The 22,878-nt window shown below is 39.6% G+C and overlaps 2 protein-coding genes across 6 annotated transcripts in view; one reads left to right on the top strand and one right to left on the bottom strand.

Moving 5' to 3' along the window:
• Window positions 1–8,382, top strand: part of ELAPOR2 (endosome-lysosome associated apoptosis and autophagy regulator family member 2) — a 105,180-nt gene extending 96,798 nt beyond the window's left edge. Inside the window, exons 19-22 of one of the 2 annotated variants that reach the window (XM_009900279.2) lie at window positions 40–166; window positions 943–1,121; window positions 2,124–2,289; window positions 6,015–8,382. In XM_009900279.2, coding sequence (XP_009898581.2) covers window positions 40–166; window positions 943–1,121; window positions 2,124–2,289; window positions 6,015–6,074 — 532 coding nt within the window. In that variant the 3' untranslated portion in view covers window positions 6,075–8,382. Of the gene's footprint in view, window positions 1–39; window positions 167–914; window positions 1,122–2,123; window positions 2,290–6,014 lie in introns of those variants that run through there. The other variant, XM_054178283.1, reaches the window with a different exon arrangement.
• A 5,156-nt stretch (window positions 8,383–13,538) lies between these two features.
• Window positions 13,539–22,878, bottom strand: part of GRM3 (glutamate metabotropic receptor 3) — a 114,273-nt gene continuing 104,933 nt past the window's right edge. For all 4 annotated transcript variants that reach the window (XM_054177888.1, XM_054177889.1, XM_054177887.1 and 1 more), the window contains 2 exons: window positions 19,413–19,587; window positions 13,539–14,086 (listed from right to left, as the gene is read on the bottom strand). In XM_054177888.1, the coding sequence (XP_054033863.1) occupies window positions 14,013–14,086; window positions 19,413–19,587 (249 nt within the window). In that variant the 3' untranslated portion in view covers window positions 13,539–14,012. The remainder of the gene's footprint in view (window positions 14,087–19,412; window positions 19,588–22,878) is intronic.

Genomic DNA, 22,878 nt, shown 5'->3' with positions numbered 1-22,878 from the left:
TGTTTCATACTTGCTAACTAAGCTCTACTCTCCTCCTAGCTCATGCCCTGCAGGCACCTGCGATGGATGCACTTTCTACTTCCTGTGGGAAAGTGCAGAAGCTTGTCCTCTCTGCACGGAGCAAGACTACCATGAGATTGAGGGAGCCTGCAAAAAAGGATTTCAGGTATGGGTCCAATGTCTCCAAGCCACAGGGATGAATTTGGGTGTAACTTGGACTCTGCTGAAAATCAGTGAGCAGATTGATATGTAAGTACAGGTAGAACTGGGAATCATATAATTGTTTTGGTTGGAAAAGGTCTCTAAGATCTGAAGCTGGGTGGGTGCAAGTCTTACTGGTAAGGTTCTGTGTTGAGAATCAGGGATGTGTGAGCCAATAGCAGCATGGTTCATGGAGGAGAGTGGGCTTGTGCTGACCAGCAATATACACTGGCAAGTAATTTGTGAAGGATGGAGTGCTCAAAAGGCCCAATCCTTTAACAGCCATAAACATCAGAGGCAGGCTAGGAAAGGATTCAGAATTTCAGTTCAGAAATTCACCCTTCCTTGCTTGCATTGCTTTTTTTTTTTTTTTTCTGCTGGATTCTGTAGTCAAATATAAGGAAGTCCTTTCACAGATTCAGAGCTTTACTGTTGATCAACAGCTCCAATGCAGGCACAACACATTCACAACTGCTGCACAATGCGTATTGTGCCAGGTGATGAGCAATATGGAAGAGGGAATCCTTTTGCCATGCCTGAATTATCAGGCACTATCAAGGGGACAATTGAACAGACAATGTGACTCCACCCATAGCGTGAAAACCTGAAGTACAGGATTTGGTTTGCTTTCATTGGAAAGATGTCTAATCTTTCTAACTCAAACCAGCTTGTTTTTGTCAACTCAAAATAGTTCTCTCTTTTTGTACAAACAGCTCATTTTTGGTGTTTTCTGTTTGAAAGGAAACTTTATATGTATGGAATGAGCCAAAGCATTGCATTAAAGGGGTTTCCTTGCCAGAAAAAAAGACCAGCACTTGTGAAACAGTGGACTTTTGGCTAAAAGTTGGAGCTGGTGTTGGCGCTTTCACAGCTGTTCTGCTCATAGCCTTGACCTGCTATTTTTGGAAGAAGAACCAGAAGTAAGTACTGCAAATTGTATTCCATATAAAAATAAGCTAAAAGCTTGATATGGTGAACAGAAAGACATTTCGTGGGTCTGACCCATGCTGATGAGAAATACTATATTGAATCAGTCCGTTAATCCACCAAGCTGGTGTTTCTGCCAACAATGGCTATCAAAAATGCTAGTGAGGAAAGTGTAGGACATCCATAGTAATCTGTTATAGCATATTTTCCCAACAAGAATTGGTTTTCTTTAACTTCTGATAGTTTAAAGTTGACTGTAGGTCCTAATGCAACATGGTTTTCTCAGTGTCTGAAGACCAAAATGATCTCTCTTTAGTCTAATTACTCCTTTTCAGTTGGGTTAAAATAAGCTTCTTGACTATATATGACTTAGGTCCATTTTGGCGGGACATGTCTGATATACACCCAAAAGATATCTTCTTTTTGAACTGAATATACTGACTGTTCCCCACTCCCATTGTCATATGCTTCCCAAATCTTGTGTCATAAGCTTTCAAAACCCAGTTCCACCTGCATGGGATTTCATAACCCCCATAGCACATCAGGCTTTATGAAAAACATCCTCAACTATTACGGTCCCTACCTCTTGCTGCCTCCTACCACAGACTGTTACATATCTCTACTTTCTCCCTTAGCCTCCTTGGGCAGGAGTGTGATGCAGATTCTGATACAGGCTGAAGTCAGATCTGCTGTTGTTCTAATTAAGAATACACGCCACACTTCTTCATGCAGGAAATCCTCCTGTCCTACTTGTGGTCAGAAAACATGGCTTGTGGTCAGAAAACCTGGCTCTTTTGCAAGGATAGAGAACTAATATGGAGAGCAGGAGCTCAATGTATTGTTAATACTACTCTGGTGACATATTTTGAATTATTGAAAAGTGTCTAACTTCCAGTAAATACCTCAGTGGAAGGATTGGAGATAATCTGAATTCTTGCATATGGGACATTTGTAAAAAAAACCAAATCCATGATGATCTGGCTTTACATCTTCAGGCTGGAGTATAAATATTCCAAATTAGTGATGACAGCAAACTCAAAGGAGTGTGAGCTGCCAGCTGCTGACAGCTGTGCTATAATGGAAGGAGAAGATAATGAAGAAGAAATAGTATATTCAAATAAGCAGTCACTGCTGGGGAAGCTCAAGTCCTTGGCAACAAAGGTGAGTAGTAATTACTACCATTAATACTAAAAAAGAATTATTACCTTTATTTACTACTGGACCTGATAAAGCTCTGATGCTAATTTGTGCAGTGCTTTGTGCAGCCTCCCATGCACATGTCACCTAGCCTATAGCTGATCTGCTGAACTCTAAAGTATGGTATGGATGTTGCAGAGAAATGTTGCAGGGTGTGAAGGAAATGCTCCCTCTTCTGCAGTGAGATTTCGGTAGCATTTTTTTGTTGTATGGGTGATATGTAAAAAGAGCAATTAATGACAGGGGGAACTTTTATGCTTGGATTCCTACTAGACACCTCCATTGATGAGGCAAACACAGTTGTTACAGATACATAACATTGGGAACATATCCACCAACCAGATGCATGCAGCTCACCTGGACTGGCTTCATGGCTGATCTAAGAACCATTATTTTGAGTACTATGAGATTCAGTTCCTGTAGTACAGGATAGACATCAGCCGTAGCCTTACCCAATTCATACCCCACCTCCTCCATTTCAGTGGGAAGCACTGGCAAAAAGCTTTATTTTTATTTTTTTTTCCTCCTGCAACACATATGATGTAGGTTGTTGCATGTTTGAATACATAGCACAAATGTCTTTTGTACTCTTTGAACATTTCTGAGATGAGCAACAAAGGACCACCATGGTAGATCCTGCAATCACTTTGATCTTTCTTCCAAATGCCTTAAAGTCTATGGGAAGGGTAGTGTTGTCTTGAAGGGCATCCAGCTGGGACACTTACTATGATCAGGATAAGGGTGGATGACATTCTCCCTTTCCAACAGATTTACTGAAGTGTATCATTTCAAAATAGGAAGAATAGAAATAATATTGAATTTTGAGATTTTTTCTTGCATTCATTTTTTCCCTTTAGTGAGTGCAATGTAATTAAAACCTTTGTTCTCCTTTATTTTCCCTTATTTTTTTTCTTATTTTTGTTCTTTTATTTATTTATGTATTTATTTATTATTATTAGCCTGCTGTCCTCTTTCCATGATACCATCTCCCCAGATCTCCCTTCTGGGAGAAGTTACCATTACACAGCTAATATGTGGAACTTCCCTTTGACCCCAACCTGACTATGTGTCTTTCAAAATCAATAATAATCCTTGTGGAAAGCAGCAGAAATTCAATATTAGTTATTAGTTCAATAATGAGAATATTGAATATGTAAATAGAATCAAATCACATCAAAGTCTGTTGATGGTGTTGCAAAAATGGAAGTTGATTCCGTTTTGAATTCTATAGGGATTGATTTTGAAATGGGCTTTTGTTCATGAAATGACTTGGCTGGCTGTGGCTGAGCATAATGACCACTGCTGCTGGTGGGGGAAATGTTTTGCTGTATGTCTGATAAGTGTAAAAGCTTTGCTGACTCCATTTGCAGCACCAATGTCTCCTTCTTGATTAGAAGTATAGAGATGAGAGTGTGGGAGGAGGTTTTTTTTTCTTCTTTAAAGTATGCTTTAGTACTTCAGTATTCAGACCACTTTAATGCTTATTTGGACTCAAAAAGAGGGTTTTTTTAAAGTTCCTAAATCCATTGTAGCAGGCTCTCTGTATTTTCTTCTTTTTAAACAAGACTGTCAGATATTTCTAAGCTTTTTCCTTTTTTTCCTGCTAGATAATCATAGCTGGCAAGCTCAGCTTCCAGTACCTCATTAGCTTACAGAAATCTGTGTCCTGTATCCCTGCAGATAACTGGAATTCAATATATATTTGTCCCAAACAAATACCATAGGCATCACTTTTCATTTATGCAAAAGATGAGGAAATTCATCTCCTGCTGCATATGCATGTAAAATACAGAAAAAAACATATGGAGTAAAAATGGGGAAAAAAAGGAGAAATGTAACCTGAAAGTTCTGAAGTATCCTAGCTATATGTTCAAGCTTCAGGCAATGGCATTTCTATGGAGCAAAACACCTCATGAAGCTCCATGACGTGGTTTTGAGTACCCGAGGAACTAGGCTTGTAATATAGACTAGGCTTGTAATGTAGAAAGAAATGACTGCTATAGTTAATGAGAATATAGAAATTAAGGAATTAAGAAACCACTTCAGATTGTAGACTACTCTAGTTCTGTCTGTCCAGCATAGCAATACCAAGAGATTCAGAACAAGATATACAGAATCATCGAATCACAGAATCTTAGAATCACAGGATCATAGAATGGTTTGGGTTGGAAGGGACCTCCAAAGGTCATGTAGTCCAACCTCCACTTCAGTAAGAAGGGGCATCTTCAACTAGACCAGGTTTCCCAGACCCCTCTGGAGCCTCACCTTGAATATCTCCAGGGATGGGACCTCAACTACATCCCTGGGTAACCTGTTCCAGTGTTCCACCACTCTCATGGTAAAGAACTTCTTCCAAACAACCAATCTAAATCTGATCTTCTCTAGTTTGAAACCATTGCCCCTCATCCTATAAATATAGGCCTTTGTCAAAAGTCCATTTCCAGCCTTCTTGTAGGCCCCCTTCAGGTACTGAAAGGTTATTAGGTCTCCCCAGAGCCATATTTCCTTCAGGCTGAAGAACCCCTACTCCCTCAGCTTTTCCTCATTGCAGAGGTGTTCCAACCACCTGATTGTTTTCATTGCCCTCCTCTGGGCCTGCTTCATCAGGTCCATGTCCTTCCTGTATTGTGGGCTCCAGAGCTGTATGCAGTACTTCAGGTGAAGTGTCACCAGAGCAAAGTGGCAGAATCATTCTCTTGATGTAGGATGCAGTTTGTCTTCTGGGCTGCAATCATACGCTGTCTGCTCCATGTCCAGCTTCTTGTCTGTCAGCACCCCAAAGTCCTTTTCTGCAGGGCTGCTTTCTGTCACCTCATCCCCCAGCCTGTATTGATAGTGAAGATTGTTTTGGCCATATTCTGCAGTAGGCTAGCATAGGGCGATTTTTCTCCCTGTTCTGTCTCATATCTCCTCTAGGCTGATCAGAGCAAGATAGCTTTAAAATCAGATAATGAAGTCAGATTCCAAATTGAGTACATCAGTAAGTATGAAAAGTAAGTAGATGAAGCAAGAGTCAGTATTTTCTAGTGAGTGGTTTTATTAGGGCTCCTTCATTTATTGCTTCTACATGAACCATGGGGTTGTTCATACATGTAGTAACACATATGGCCGTACTTTGCACCCTGATGCCTGCCAGCCAGATGGCCTAGGCTGGCACCCAACCAATAAGGAAAACTCAACCCATCAGCCCTGATTTTTAAAACAGTAGAGGGTTTGTAGACTCTTTTTTGTTGTTGTTGATTGTTTGTTTGTTTGTTTTTTTGTGGGTACCCCAGTAGAGGAGTTGTGAGGGGAATTCAGGAGTGAGGCAGTAGTGTTCACATGCACAGACTATACTCCATATATTTAATTCTAGGAAACACATTAATAACTAATAATACCACAGATATGATTACCTTGCAACTCTCTGAGTACCTGTTCTATACTACAAGTATGAAATGGATATTTTTCCTGTACCCTCTCAATTAAGTACTGTGAGCAATATATATGTCCTAATTTATTGATTTTGCAGAACTAGTAGTGGTGTTAAGTAATAAAAGGGTCAAACTGCACACTTAATGACTCTGGCAGTAATAAATCACAATCTTTGGCAAAGACTGCTTTGGAGGCATGAGAAGAAAGGACAGTACTAACAGTTGGAGCAAGTTTGAGGAATCCCAGTTGATAGGAACCTCTGTTTTCCATTGCAGGAAAAGGAAGATAATTTTGAATCTGTTCAGCTGAAATCTTCAAGATCCCAAAATATATGAAGACTTAACGCTGCCTTCAAAGAAACAAACCTAATTTCTATTTTTACAGGACCATATTTTAAACATATTCTGGCGCACATTGTAGTGGTGATCTGGTGAGAAATGCTTGGCCATTTAGGAGGAAAGAGGACTTCAGGAAGCAAACCAGAAAATTGGATTGCCTTACCAAGTGATTGAGTATCTTGCCAAAAAAAGAAGACACTCGGATTCCATAGTGGGAATGAAATTCAACTCAGGAAGAGATATACATACTGCAAATAACATGAATTTTTTCCGTTCACCTGGGCATGGCTGAGGCATGCCATATGATTTATAGGAACCTTTCATTTCCTATTGCTCCTCCTACGCATAGTCATAAGAAATTTTCAGAGAGGCCTGGAACCTCCTGCAGGGGCTATATTGTCCTTTAGTAGCATAACTATGAGTCTCTCTTACAATCAAAATTGTTAATGGTACTTGGAATGAGCCTCAGGTGAGTTTTGAACTTTGGAAAATGCTTTAGACTTTAATGCTTTGAAGGGCTGGATGTTCTCTGTTAGCCTCTAATACAAGAGGCGTAGTGTTGCACCTGCAAGTTGAGCCCATTCTCATGCTTAAGTCATGGCCATTAAGGTTGGGTTAAAACCTGGTGCTGTTAAATTTAAATGTGTTAACTGCTGTTGTATGAATCATAGGCCTGGGCCCATGAATTCTGCAGGTTGTAGCAAGCTCAAACTCCATAAAGAGAAAGAAAGTGATACTGACAGTGCAGGTCACATTTGTCCCTTTCTGTGGAAGCTTGTCCTTTCAAGAGAGATCATTGGCAGCTCCAGTCCCCTCCCTTGGGCTGCCAATATGTCATTTTTCCCTGGGTTGCAAACCAACAGAGCCTGAACTCTGGTGATAAAGGAAGAATCTCTACTTCTGCAGAGATCAGCTTTGTTACTTGGGAAGCTTATCAGAAACACTCAGCCAACGTTATTCCTGGACCCACACAAGGAATGAGGACAGATGCCCATGGAGCTGAGCATGAGTTACATACTTGCACAGCTCACCATCTAAATGGTTTCTGCTGTTAGTGCAAATGCCTGCTGTGGAGGAAGGGCGCAAAATGGTGCCTGGAGAACTGGAAAGCAGTGGACTTTTTCATAAAATCAGCCACATTGTACTTAGCATGAGATCTTCATAACATCCACTGGAATAATTTCCTGATATTCCCATTGAGATCAAACTCAGAGGAATCTGAAACTAGGCAAAAAATATTTGAGTAAACTTATGCAAGACTTGTATAGATCCAAGAGAAAAAGAGGAACAATTCTTCTATTGACCTCTGGTCAGACTTCGATTTCCATTATCACAAAATGATGTGAGTTGTGGAATGCATAAAAACCAGAAAAGACATAATGGGCAGAAACGGTCTTTTTACTATAAGGAATATAGATTTTTGATTTTATATGACTGAGCTAGATCTATCAATAAAAGAGGGCCCACTTTTAAGTAAAATTTAAATTAAACTGAATTTTCTGCACTCTAAATATTTTATTATACTATAGATGTGGACAAAAAAAATTTATGAAGTTTAGATTTTTTTTTTTTCAGTTAATAAAAATTCAGCTTGGTTATTTTATATCTCCAGTCAAAGGCTTTACTCTTTTGCTGGGAGATACTTCAGGCATTTTAACTGAAGTGGTGTACATTTTTTGTTGTTCTTGAAAAGGCACTTCACCTTCCCAACAAAGATTCTTATGGGGTATTGTTGAATGTATATTAAATACACATTCCTTTTTGTATATTTTGTACCATTGCACACTTATTATTGTACATTGTATTGTTGTCATGATGTCATTTCTATATGGTTGTCAAAGATGATATGCTCATGGAGTAAATGGTTATGGCTTTGGGATTTCACTTCTCTAGATCTTTTATGAAGACGGTTTTTATGTTGTTGATTTTTACTCAACTAGTGTGCTGTAGCATCAAAGTTATATACCTGATGGGCATTCATAAAATAAAGTGAAAATATATTTGAAATTTTGGACTTGTGATGTTTGGTGAAACTGCAGACTGGTGGCTAGAACTTTTCACTGTGGTCAAATTGCATCTATGTGCATCTCCTTTAATTTTTTCTCTTCTCTCTCCATATGTTTTCCAAGCCATAATTACAGTTAATTCTCCAGAATATTGTTTCATCTTTTATCATTGGGCCCATATCTCTGTAATGTCAAAATGCCTTAATTTTTATGACCTATATTTAATTTGACTTAATACCACAGAGAGTTTATTTGGTTCCTTTCTCTATATCTTTTGTTTCCCAAATAAATCAGGGAGTGGAATTTCTTTATCAGCTCTGACGGATGTTGCTATATGATCCTTCTCAGCTATGCTTCTAAATGGTTTGTCATGATATTGCTGAAAATTCTTCCAGGCAATCTAAGAGCCTATCTGGTGTAATAGTGGGTTTCAAACCAATGATGTGCACTTTATTTACCCTAAAATAAGAAAATAGCATTTTCCAACAATTAAGAAAGTTAAAAGTTGCACATTTTAGCTGACTTCTGATATTCTTTTCTTTCTTTTAAAGCTAGAGAGGGAAAGTTTCCATTTTCCCATATCAGGCAAATTTTGGAAGCCTTTAACACTTCATTAGGAACTCAGCTGTCTGTGACCTCTTCTAATACTCTGCCAAAATATACTTACAGCTACCTCCCCTTTTCTCCTACATGAAATCACATCAGAAACTGTTATGTGATGCCATAAAACAATGTGAATCAGCCTGTTATGTGTTCACCTGATTAAATGGCATGCATTTTATTGCTGCATTTGCATGCTTTTCTTTGAAATCTGGAGTCAAGCAACTTAATCTCTTTGAGGATTAAGCACATTTTAGTGGTGTCTCTGTATAAATTATTGGGAAATTAGTGGAATGTTATTGTCTCAGATTTGACAGTACTTGCTGTGGGGGAAATGTGCAAATAATGTATTTTATTTTGGCTCTGGTTATGTTAGCGGATATTTGTAATATATAATATGATTGATTTGGACTTGAGGTTTGGGGAAAATTAAGCATCTTAGAGCCACAATGAAAAGTTGAGTAGATTCAAGGAGCTGTCATCTTTGTTCAAAGAAAAGGTTTCACTACTTGCTCTTGATAAAGAGGTTCTGAGATTCTTTGTTAGTAAAGGGGAAAGTTTGCAGTTTTGGGTTTGTCTGTCCTGCCAGAGGTGGTAGTACCCACAAGATCAAGATACTTAATTATAATCAGACAAGACAGCAGCAAATGCTGCCATTAAGGAGGCAGTGATTGTTGGCTCATCTCCAGCAGTGGCCAACACAAGTGTATCGATACAAGAGTAAAATGAGCTACGGCTGGTGCTGACATGAATGAAGAGGACATCTCTTCCTAAGCATGGAGTCCTTAAATAGGTATTCTAGGTGTTGTAACAGGAAATGATTGCCTCCAAGAGAAATCTTGTTCTGCTTATCTTCGGTGGTGTTTCTCTTAGTCTTTTCCCTTGTAAACTTCTGTCACTGTTTTTTTTTTATTTCTTGCTGCTTTTGAATGCTTGTGAACTGTGCTTCTTTGGCAAGAGACAGGAACAGAAGTAAAAGGAGGTCAGACTCACCCGAAAATATACAGTGCATGTCACAGTGTAGGTGACATACCCAGTCATGTAGCTGGATGTGCCCATGCTGAATATATGCATCAGCAACGAGGGAGACAGGAAAAGAATTCATCATAAATGGTCACTACGTTTTGTTTGCTTCTCTGGATGTATAGGGTTGGACCTCATCAGGAAGAAGACTCTAAGGTCCCATGTTGTGGGAGGTTAGTGCTCTAGAAACACCTAAAAGACAACGATAAGATGTGTGGATGTGTGCTTGAATAAAAGACATGAAAGAGTGACTTCTCAAGGCTTTGGTGTTATCTACAGCTCAATCCTAATTTGCCACTTTCTGTATTTAAAATCCCAGTGTACTGGAACTTTCTCTTTAGCAGCAACATGCTACCTTTTCCAGCTGGCTGTAGACAGTGGTGAAGTTGTTAGCTGGCTTGCCTTGTTGACTTTGTTGATGTGCATAGGGAAATGGCACTTCTGGGGAGAGGGAAGCTCCTTCTTGACCCTGCCATTTCCTTAGAGGCAGAAGTGAGAAGACTGGCACCCCAGATTTCTCCCAGCCTTTACCTCCTACCCATTCCCTTCATGTTGCAAGAACAGCCCAGTCTGGCCTTGGCCACTCCTTTCTGTGGCAAAACTCAGCTTTGCCTATGATGCTGAGAAGCTTAGATGTAGCACTGGATAAACATTTTCTGCCCTTCATATTGCAGACTGCAAGCATTAATGAGTAATCAATGACATCATGAAAATTAGACTGTGTTTGACATTGAGCTGAGAGCTTTTTCTGGTCTACCTTGATCTTGGTGAACTAATTGGTGATGGATTGCAGTGGAAACCTCTTCAACCAGAGCTGAGATATTTCGGACATTTTGCACTGATTTTTTTTGGGGATTTGTTTTGTTCAGGTAGAACATGATATTTTTAAACAGGTTTTGATAATTTTGAAACAGGTGCTGAAGTTTTCAATTTGAAATGACAATTCCTTTTGGAATTTCTTTGGCTGTGACTAAAAATAATTGTGCTTAATCAATTGCGGGAAAAACCCCAGAACCACCACTGCTTTACCATAGGGGATTTTGGTTTTGCTTTCAAACTTCATTCAAGGCTTAAAAAAGAAACACCTCACCTACAAAAAACCCAACCCAAACCAAACCAAAACCAAAACCAAAACTGACAACAAAAAAACCCAAACAAGCAAACAGCTAAGAACAAAGACAAAGAAACCCCCAAACCTTCAACCCCTGTTTACTTCACTTTGACCTGCAACGATTTTGTTGAGTCTTATTTTTTTCACAAACCTTTCTGCGCTCTTGCTTTCATAACATAGAGCTCAAGTACTCTGAAGTTATGGCTCATGAATGAAACCCTAATATGTTCTGCAGCCTCCGTAAGGCACTGTCAATGCTGGGCTAAGCTTTGCTCTTGTCCCAAGAATTTCGCCTGGTTGGCTGCATGTGGGGCTTAGAGCTGTGTAATGACTCTTCACACTCATGGCCTAGGTACATGGAGATCCCACCCCTCATGCAAAGAACCATGACTAGACCAACTGTGTTTTGAGGAGAATTACTCAAATCTTTACATATATAAAGGAAAGGCTTGTACTCTAAAGCCAAGTTTTACACAAATGGGAACAATACCTGTGAACTGTTTGAAATAGAGAAACTAAAATGACAAAGTGAGACAACAGTTAAAAAGAAAGAAAGAAAGAGATTTTCATGACAGTGTGGTGTGCAAAGCCTCTGCCAGACTTTGACATTTTCCTTATTGTTTTGTTGTGTTTTGAAACTCGGTTACTTAAATCACCGGGCAATACCAGATAATCTGCATCTTTGGGCATCCAACAGAGAGTAGTGAAAATCTTTCAAGACAAAGCCAAGTACAAAAATGTCAGGAGCATTGAGTGAGGCTGCAACTGCAGAGCTCCACATGCCTTTAAAAAAAAAATAAATCATTTTCTATGGAAAATGGATATGCAAGTGGCTTTCAAAGCACCTAAGTATTCACAGCATATGTTCAAATGCAGACATTGGGTCATTTCTGAATAGTGCTATCAAACTGAATGAAAACCCTGGAACAGCAAGATCCTCACCTGCTATAAATTAGCTTCAGTAATGCCAGTTTAGAGTCTAGGGATGGAATTCGTCTGACACAGTCCTTTTGTTGTCAGTGCAAACTGGGATCTGAGCAAGCTGTGTTAGCCATTTTTTTTTTTCTTTTTTTTTTTGAGATATTCATCTCAGCCTAAACTAACAGTCTGAGATAGGCTGGGGGAATTGTGTCTACTTGATTGAGCACAAAGGGAGAAGTTGAAAATCTCCTACTGCAGACAATGAATGTTAGGTGAGGTGGTTTTGACCTTGATTGTTGCTTTCTATTAAAATTCTTAAGAAATCCTCATTGACTTAGGCGTTTTTAAGAGCTCCATAAAGATAATGTAGAAGCAGGGACATCAGCATCATCATTAAATATTCTGACCTTTAGCCATACTGTAAACTGCCTCTCACTCCATAAAAGAGCACACAAAGGTCAAATATAATATAGCTGCCCAAGTTGAGATGCTTTGAAGAGGTCTTGATTAAGAAAGAAGCTGTTTCATGGAAAGTCAGAGGATTTTTTGTGCTAGACATGATGTAGAGACTTAAACAGCTGCCTGTGAAACCTGTTGCAGAGGTGTAGATATCAAGGCATCTTTGCTGGTGGACATGTGAATGTCCAACAAATTTAGGTATCAATTTGTGAGGAGGAATTTTCAGAACATGCATCTTTAACTTTTGCATTCACATTAACAACTACTTCCTTTGCAAGTTCAGCACTGAGGACTTCAACCTTTCCAGAAATGTGTAAAACCTTCTGTAAAAAACCTGTAAAAGAACTGGGGTCCAGAGAACATGTGCATCCAACAGCATGTATCTGTGGTGTCTGTCTTTCAGGCTTTAATGGTGCCTTTGAAGTCAGTGAGAATTTAGCTATTGACCTCAGCTGAAATGAGATCAACAAGAACAAGCCCTTAGGTAAATATGCCCAGACACATTAATCAAAGGTGTATTTGTTTCCTTAATGACTTTTTGGGCCCAGAAGAAGAGGATTTCAAAGGGTAGGGCAGCTTTAAGAGTGCACTTATAAAAGCCTTTAAACTTATTTTGCAACTGTCTAAGTAGGTGGTATGTATGTTACATTTTTTTGTTTGAATGTAAAGGTCACCTCAGTGATGTGTGTAAATGCCTCCTGGATTTCTCTTTTTGACTTTTTTGGTTTCTATTTCTGTGTTTCTCCAATTACCTTTCGTAGCACTCTTCACACAGACAAGCTGAACCAGCTTTGTTTTGATTGGAGGTATGAAACAATCTTTGCAAATTTTCTGACAGATTTTCTTCTGTCTCTTAACCACCCTAATCTAAAATCTCTGTGGTCACCAATAACTTGTGAGCATGATAGCATTAAGTCATGCCAACAAATGATCAAAAGATTTTCGTACCTTGTTGAGATGCAATTGGGCTTTTGTTCACTTTTGAAAAGTACCCCTACATTTTGATAACAAAAAGGACTCCTTTCAGCCTCCTATTCTCCAGACTGAACTACCCCAGCTCCCTCAGACAGTCCTCACAGGTCATGTGCTCCAGCCCCTTCACAGGCCATATTGCTTTTCTCTGGACAAGCTCCAGCACCTCAATGTCTTTTCTCACTTCAATGTCTTTTCTATAGTGAGGGGCCCAGAACTGTACACAATACTTGAGTTGTGGCCTGGGGGATGATCACTTCTCTGTTCCTGCTGGCCACGGTCCTTTTTATACAAGCCAGGATGCCATGTCCCATCCTGGTATCTAGAGAAACGTAATGATCTTGAGGGCGGAAGAAACAAAACTGAAACCATGCTGAAAAACTTTTATCTTTTTATTATTGGTGCCTTTACATCAATACTGCTGCTTTGTGCTGAGAAAACCAATCTGTTACACGTAAGGTAACTGTAATATACAACATAGAAATGAAGTCTAAGTTAATTACAACAAGGAGCTACAAAAAAATTTCGTAGGAAAGAAGTCACCTAACATTGCAACTGTGCTTGCAACAAATCACTCCCTTACTGCAGGACTATGCACATTGTGAACCATGGTTATTTACATGTCCCTTACAACCATTAACAACAGAAGGGCTAAAATCAGTCTAAAAAGTTCCAGAACATCACTATATACTGTACAATCCTGAAAAATAATTTATTACACTGTCTCTAAAAAAGGTACTAGTTTTCTTTTGATTTCATTTTCTGATGTTTTCTGGAGTGCACAACATGTGCAAAATTTCACCTAACAGTCTAAAAACTCAAGAACCAAACTGCAAGTCACAATCACAGAGATGAAGTGGTGGAGTCCAGAACTTCTCTTCCATTGCAGACTGTCGGTACATACATACTGGCAGATGCTGAAAGAGAAAGAGAGGGGGAAATCAGTGATTTTAGAGTGATAAAAAACTTACAACACTCACAACTGGAATTTGTATTGGTCTGGACCATCTCACCCAGTTTAATCCAGATGCCAAATGAAAAGACACTGTAAGGTGACTGTCAGCAGTGAAACTGGTGGAAGTACTGCTTGTACCTCTGGAAAGCGATTCAGATCTGAGGCTGAAGTACCCTCTGGAGGAACCTGATTGCTCTTTCCTGGCCATTGATAGCACTTAAGGTGACTAAGCTTCTCTGAGAAGTGTCTGAATAAAATATATATCATATTTTTTCTGGTGATTCTGTGCCACTGGGTCTCAGTTTGTAGCACTTTGCATGATAGTGTGGGTTAATATAGGTAGATATCCCAGCAGAAGAAAAAGTGCACCTTTGGATTTATTTTTTTGTGTGTGTTGCAAGACCTGATACAGTTTGATCCTTTGAACTTTCACATAGTTGGAATGCACATTCCTGAAATAAAATATCTGCATTTTTAAATCCAGAAGATAATCTACTTCTGCATGTTAGGGCTGTATTTTGATCTACTTAAAAAACCCCCAAAATGTTTCTAAGTACATGCTGGATAGACTGATGAATTTTTATAATAACTGAATTTGAAAACATGATTATTTGTAAACTTATCTGAGAACATTTTCTGGCCATAAACCACTTAATTCTAGGAGCTCTGGATCAGAACTGAATATGCATCCAGAGGTGAGGACCACATTCTGATATGCTTGTTTGCATTGTCTAATATTTTATACAATAGGTTTTCATTGCTTTGGTGACATGACAATTGACTCTGAATACAGGAATCTGTTTCTAAATGATTGAATCTGAGTATAGGAATCTGTTTCTATTTGAGTTTCAACTGCAGGATACATTATCATTCCGCTAAAGCCTTGTGGATTTGAATTTAAAAGCAAGATGGTTTGTCCATCTTTGTTAAAATTATACATCGGGCACAAGGAATCTGTTTTCAGATAGTCCTGTGACATCTCTGCTCACAGCACCATAAAGCTGTTTTTTGAAAGATACACTAGGTTAATGATAACAGTGACCCAGAGAAATGTGATGCCTTCATCAAAGAAAGCACATGGCAAGCAATGACTTAGTAAACTCAATCATCCAAAGTAAAAAGCAATTTATGCAGCTGACAAGGGCATGCTCAATCTTCCAAAACTGGTGCTGGCTACACTGTTAGTTGTAGACTGGTTTTTCAAAGGCTATCAGCATCAGTTATACAATAAATCATTCTTTCTTCAGATCAGCTACTATTTCTAATTATTTCATTCACTGAATAAATATAAATGGAAAACACAACTGCTTTAACAAGAGAAATTCAGAGGCATCTACTGGACTAACCTGCTACAGAAGGCAGAACGCATCGCTGATAAACAGGAGAGCCAAGAATGAGACTCTGCTCTGAATCCAGCTTGATGGAGTTTGGGTTTTTTTATTTGTTGTGGGTAAAAGATATGAAAACATCCATTTGTTGGTTAAAGGACACAGGGCATCATGTTTATGATTTTGTGAAACTGAACCATCAGGTTTATATTCAGCTTTTAACTAGATATACTATGGCACCACATTGACCTGAAAATGTTATTATTGTTATTATTTTTATTTCTACTTGTTGCTGGCAAATAGAAAAATCAATTCTGCTTAGGAGACCTGATTCAAATTTGTGTTCTACTGCAGTATGACTACAGGCAAAAGCATTTTGTGTCTGTGAACATCAGTCACCCATCAAGAACTTTTTTAGCTTCAGGGTTTTGTTTTTTTCTTTTAAATCCAACACACTGAAGAGCATGTATAGCTCAGATGAGTAACTGAGTCAGCAGGTGGTCAAAGCCGGACAGAAAAATATGGTGACAGGTGAGAAATGAGTGGGCTTGCCTTTTGAGTTCTCAGGCTTCCTCCAGAGCATATACCTCTCTTGTAGTGCTGGGAGACAGTTATTAACTCTGCTAGATGTAGTAGTGTTCACAGTGAGTGCCCAGATCTCTCTGAAACTGAACAGATGATTTTACTTTTCCTTACAGACCTCAGCAATGTCAATTGCTGGCCTTGCAGGGTTTTGAGTTTCACGTTGTGTCTTACAGCAATAGCCAAGGGGTTTCCTGAAATACTGCTGGGTCTGCTAGAGACACTTCACTTCCATTTTACCTTGTGTTGAGGCCAAGAAAACACGTGTGATATGACCAGAAATCTTGATTTGGCTTCAATTCATGATTTTGATCCCCTCTTTCTTGGCACTTCCTCATTATGCTTTGATAACACAAGGCAAAAGAACAGAGGTGAAATGCAAGAGCCCAGCATTGCTGAGGGAACTTTGCAGTATGCCCACACAGTGAAGAACAAGCAGGTTCAAACTTGCTTTCTCTCTGCCTCTGCTCATGCTCACAGCTGGGCAACTGTGAATTAATCATGATAAAAGCCATATATCGGGGTAGTTTGTAACAAGGTCTGGAAAAATAAATTCTGAGAGAGAAAATTTACCAGCCTGGCTATGAAAGGTGACTTCAATTATTTATATGCCCCTGTAGAGAACACCTGGAGGAGCTTGAGCCAGTGTGCAACTCTCCATGTAGACATAACTTGGATGAACAACACCCTCTGGGTGTAAAGGCTCAGCCTGAATCATGTAGGTACTCAAAGAAATCCTGCGCTCTTTGGTAGGTTTTATGAGTGCTGACCTCCTGCTTTATGGGAACATCTCTAGCAAGCCCAGGAAAACTGGGGAACTTCCTGATGGGGGAAACACTGCAAGGGAAGCAGAAGTTATACAGCACTATGCCAAACATGAAATTTTAGATTAAAAAAAAAAAACCAAAACACAAAAATGCATATACAAGTTTTAAAATTTGCCATCTATCTAGGTAGGCCTGTATCCTGCCTCTCTTCGGCTTAAATCTATATTCTTCTGTATTCCAGACTTCAGCTGTCAAAATGATCAGAGCTCGGTGCCTTTAAAACAAGTTTCCTTGCTTAGCAGTCGAGTATTCATCTCTGCTTGCTTTCTGCAGAGCATGTAGCAGAGAAAAGGAGCTGTATTTAGATGGCTACATGAGGTGCTCAGTCCAGCTTTCATGACCACCACCATGCTGCAGCTTATGAAGTTGGCCACTGACTTAGGGCCTACCTTTGTGCTCAATTTAGGGACATAACTGTGATACACATTTAGACATGAAACTTGACATTACTCGAGAGCATCATGTGTGTCACTTACCTTTTCTCATAGTGTTTGTTGAGTTTTCATGGTTCAAGGAACTGTGTTAAAATCTGAGGGTCACTTGCTCTTCATGACCCACTATGCTCATGTCATTAATGACTGATGGAGTGAAGAGGTGGTGGCAGCCCTGAGATGCAGTGCAGCTGGGAATTCATGAGACGGGAAACACACTGCCTATTTGAGCAGCTTGAATACTCTGGTCCTCTAAAGCTCTGATAATGAACAAGGTCTTGAGTTTTGGATATTGTTGTTACTAGAATGTCCTGGAGCTAATTTTGATCAGTTTCACATTAAGCAGTTTCTGATGAAAATGCTATCAAGAGGAAAATAAAACCAAGCTAACAAACCCAGGACTGATGAGAAGAATATTTTAGACATGAATTCAAATCAATTTGGATGACAGTCTTTTTGGAAGTTTATAAATTACTAAACAGTTAAAGGGGGGAGTGGAGGAGCTCTGTGTGTGTGTGTGTGTAGAAAATGTATTTAAAATCATGCACAAGTAACTGAAATGCAGTAAAGGAAAAGTTTCTTTTCTAAAAATGTTGGTGTTGTGATAGTGAATTCTAAGTGTTATTTTTCTAAATAATTGTCCTAAACGGAAACTGCAGGGTTTGCCCCATTCTATGTTGTGGACATTTTAGTCCTACTCCTAGGTCCATGTTTTGACATTGCCCAAAAGGACTGGAAAAGACATGCAGCTCTTATTCAGCTGGCTGTAAGCAGTAAAAGTAAATGACTGCAGCCACCTCTCTAAACAACAAAGTAGCAAGAGATGGTAAGTTTGCATTTTTATACCTTACTGAATGTCTTAAAGCTACTCACAAACCTGAAGAAGTAGGTTTTTAACCAGGCCTTTCTGTTGCATGAATGCTTGTGCACACACAGGTATCATTCAGCCATTATTATAAACAGATCAAAATCTGAAATGCAATCCTGTACAAAAGTTTCCATGAATCAGAATGGTTTCTGACTAAGCTTATTCTGTATCATAAAAGAATTAAAAAAACTTGGAAAGACAGTTTATACAGAATTCACAAGGAATGAAAACAATCTTATGGGACTTACCATTTTATCAAGAGACCCAGCTTCTGGAGATTACTGGGAATGCACTGATTTTGCAAATTGAGCTCTTTAGGGAGATCTCAGCACTTTGGGTGTTTAGGACCATCTCATCTCATCTCTCTTAGTTTAAGTTTTCCATAACAACGAGGAAATATGTTTTGTTGTCAGGGCTGCATGCAGACCTGACTCTGAGGAGATTGGAGATGAGTACAGCCACATGGCTGCCCTTTTCTTAAGAGACACTGCATAGAGTAGTTTGTGGTGGGAGAGCCAGAAATGGCTGGTATCACTTTTCCTCCTAATCCCTGACAATGTGACACACAGAGAGCAGGGTCTCAAGCTCCTTCCAAGTGTATTTATTATTATTATTTTAAATCCCCATAAAGCTCTGAGCAATTTATCCAGAAGAGAAGTAACGGCCTTGAAACAAGATCACAGACATGAATCTGGTTGGGATAAAGAGACTGAAGGTGAGGGAAAGGAGGGAGAAAGAGGAGATGAGCTGTCCTTGCAACAGAGCACTTACTGCTTCTCCTGGCTGTGGCACTTAAAAAAGGGTATTGTCCAGGCTTTGCATACAGATAAAGGTTTTGGCATCCCTTGCATGCATTTGCTGCAGACTTGGATCCTTTCCTTATAATGGAGATGGTAAGAGCCATCGAGGGTGTGCTGCACTGTGGCCCAGGTCCTCTCAGTGTGTCATTTTGACAGGAATACTCCAGGGCAATGTTTCTGTCACTGCTGTAAGAGTGACAGTGAGTGACAGGCTCTACTTGATTTGTGCAGCAGGCTGGAGTTGGAGCTTGCTGAAAGCTTTCTGCTGACTTCAGTGAACTTCAGAGTGGGCCCTGAGCTGTTTCCCATGGGAAGAGGATGGGTTTTTCTCTCCAGACACAAATGAAGTGCTGCTTCTGTAAGATGCACTGTCCAGCCTATCCAAGTCTTTTTGTGGCTGGCAAAACCGACATTTTTGCTTTACCCAAACTCACCGCTGTTTTGTTACTTACACTGGGAGTAATTGGTCCCGGTCCCACTGACGCTGAACCTGTTGAGATGGAGTCTGTGAGTGACCACGTTCTTCTGGGGCTGGAAGAGGATGATGTGCACCTTGGGTGCGAACAAGCAGCCCAGCACAACGAAGCCACTCAGACTCACAGAGATGCACATGGTGGTGGTTTGCACCTAGGAGAGAACAGGTGCAAAGTGCAGTGTTTCAGAATGGGAAGCTCTGAAATGCAGAATATTAGAAGCATTATCACACAACATCACGAGTTACAACTCTAGGGATTTGCGCAGGTACATGCTGGCTTGAACATCCATCTCATCCTTATCTTCAACAACCCTAGGATCATATCAGTGAGGTGCCTGGTGCTGGTGGTGACCTGTGTCTGCCTATCAGGGCAGATTGACTGTGCTCTTAGTTTAGCACAAAGTATAGTTCTGGTCTCTTTTCCTCATATCTCATGCAATTGATTTCTAAATTGATCAGAAAATCCTTTATAATGCCTCACATGTAATATATGAGCAAAGCTGTCTGCAGTGGAAACCAGCTTGTACTTTATGTGAGTTTACATTAGATGCCTCATGCAAACTTCCATTTGAAAACCAGTTTAATCCCCAGCCTCAATCCTAATAAGAGAACTTGAACAATCCTTTGCATGAATTTAAGTGTGATTTTGAGTAAAGATAAGAGCTGGTGACACTTGTAAGACTTGACCTGAAAGGTGCCCTGAGTTTGAGACACAAGTTTTTTGGCTCAGAAATGAATCATTTGTAAGGTGGTTGGATTTTAGAGTAGTTGCCTCAGGGTTTTTGTTAGTGCAACTTTGCTGTCACTTTCTTTCTGTTCATTGGTATCACTGGGTACTAGTTTACTGCCTCATTTTCAGTTTATATTCCTTTCTTCCAAGTAGACTCCTTAATTAAGATGTTGAATTAAATTGCTTTACACTCTACTGCTTAATTTGAATTATTATACAACCATGGCTCATTTTTTCTTAGTTAAACTCTTGTAGTCCTTGGAGGTTAGCCTTCTTCCATGGGAATGCTTCTCATATCTCTTTGTCAGAAATAATTGGTGCAAATTGAAAAATAGAGTTGGGAATGGATGTTGTTGCTTTCTATATATACTGAGCACCAACTGCTTTGTCAGCAGTGAGTATAATTAATGTGATCATATCATAATCACTCTACCCAAGGTAGATGTGACAAGCATCATGGAAAGATTCTTAGCTTTCACAGGGTGAGTGAACACAGATGACCCCATGGAGACAGCATGAGAAAGGGACACCTTAGTTGTTTCCAGCTGCACTTTTTCCTTCACTGCTCTGCATTTCATCCACTGGGCTCTGCGATCAGTTCACGGTAGGTATGGAATTCAGCACTGCTCAGATACAACAGGACTGGGAGTTTTCTTATAAAACAAGAATTAACGAAGGTAGCAGTTTCAAGGTGAGTTCTCTTCACTAACAATGCCCTCCTCCCTATCCTGCTCTGCTACAGTGTGTGCCTCCCTGAGCAGCTCAGTTGTGCTGACATAATTATACATTCAATCAATGAAATGATTTGGGTTAAAAATAGCTCCATGCCTCCGAGTTCCTTTTAACCCAGGTCACTTCAGTGGTTTGCTGTGTAACCCAGCCTCATGGACACCAGTGTGCTGGCAGAATGGAAGCAAGCATGCTAGACCAGGCAGGAATGACCACAGTAAGCTCCTTTAGACAGAATTACCCCCAAAGAAAATGCAGGGGGAAACTTTTGACATTTGATTTCATTATAACCAGTTTAACATCTAGGCTTTCCCCCTCCTGTGTTATTTCTGTATTTATCAATATTTTTTTTCTCAGCACTCAGATTGAAATTGCCTTTAAATATGCTAGATATTAAGGCTGCTTTGAATGTATTTTACGTTTGCTTTTTAAGCATATCAGGTTTCATTTTATTTTTGATTTTGATATCAGTGTGGATCTGTGCATGAAAATTAGTGGCATCAGAGAAATCTATCTTTTTTGACAATAATGAAAAAAGAGAACCACCAAAGCAGCTTCTGGCCTCTGCTTTGGGATCTTCTAGACCTTCTGGCAACAATCTCTGGGATTATTGGAGAAGTCTTGGGAATATTTCAAGGAATGCCAGGGTGGCTTATGGCTGAGAGAGGACTGCTGCAGGATACTGTGACTTCTAATAACATCCATCAGCTCCTAAGGATCTCTGTCAGCAGTTCTTGACCAGCTTGAATCATTTGTCTGAGTTGATTCTTGGTAAGATGAAGCTTGTTATTCTTGTTGCAAGTGCTGAGAAAAGCCCTCTGAAAATGCTGGGTAGATAACAGGTTCATCAGCATGCAAAAAATGTGCACACAAGAGGGATGAACAGAAAATTTGCTGAAGGTTGTTTGTGTGAAGAGCAAGGTGGGTGCCACAGGACACAATGTCAGTGTCTACTATTTCTCTCATTCCAGGATTGACCTAGACTGAGCTCCTGAGGGAGGCTGCTGCTTTGCAGCTTTGGGGTTGCAGGATGCCTAGGGCTCCTATGATTCTACAGTAATATGCCATTCTGGCACATCTAATATGTTGTCTGGCACCTATCATACAGGGGTGCCATTTCTGCTTCAGCATTGGTAGGGATGGATACTCTCCTGAACTACCCTTTTTCCTTTTTTTTTTTTTTTTAATGTATTCTTTAACTGATACAATGAAATAAATACCAAATCTCTGGATATGAGCTCTCCCTTTTCTTTGAGAAGCATGACTCCTAAGTGGTGTTTGTGCTAACAACATCTCAAGCTAGTCAACATGCATTTTTTTTCATTTCTAATGATTGTGTTTCTAGGGGTGGTTATTGGTGATGCCACTAGTATTGGTCTACATTGGGATGGTATAGATTAATTCAGAGTCTACATGTAACGTTGTATGGAAATGAAATATGAGCTTTTCAATGGAATCTCAGAAGTGTTGACATCTACAAAGGGATTTAAAAAAACCTCCTGACATGTCATAGAAGTAGCAAAAAAAAGTGTTAAATACATTTTCTGTCTATTTGCTGGCACTCTAGTTGGCTTATTTGGAACCCTGCATTTATATTAAGTGCCTATAGCTGGTTTTGAAAATCCCACTCAGGAGACAAGGCTAAAAAAATGCTGCTTGAACAATCAAGTCATGCTCTCCTTAGCCATTAGTGTCTGCACTGCCCACTCATGTGATTGTCTGCACTGATACTATCCTCCTTGTGTCTGTCTTCATGATTACTTTGGGTGTCAGGAGCTGTTCCCTAGTGCAGTCCTTCCTTAAACTTTTCCTTCATTAGCTTCAATCCATTACTCGCCATTCTAATTTTGCCTGAGACTCAATAATCCCCTTCTCTCTTTTTGTTGCCTTGGAATTATTTATAGTCTGTGATCATGTCTCCCTGGGTTTACTCTTGTCTAGACTAAATATATTTATCTCTTTTACTGTCACTCTGCATGCCTTG

This window comes from Dryobates pubescens, chromosome Z, assembly GCF_014839835.1.
Source record: "Dryobates pubescens isolate bDryPub1 chromosome Z, bDryPub1.pri, whole genome shotgun sequence".
Lineage (NCBI taxonomy): Eukaryota > Metazoa > Chordata > Aves > Piciformes > Picidae > Dryobates > Dryobates pubescens.
This window is presented reverse-complemented; position numbering and strand designations above follow the sequence as displayed.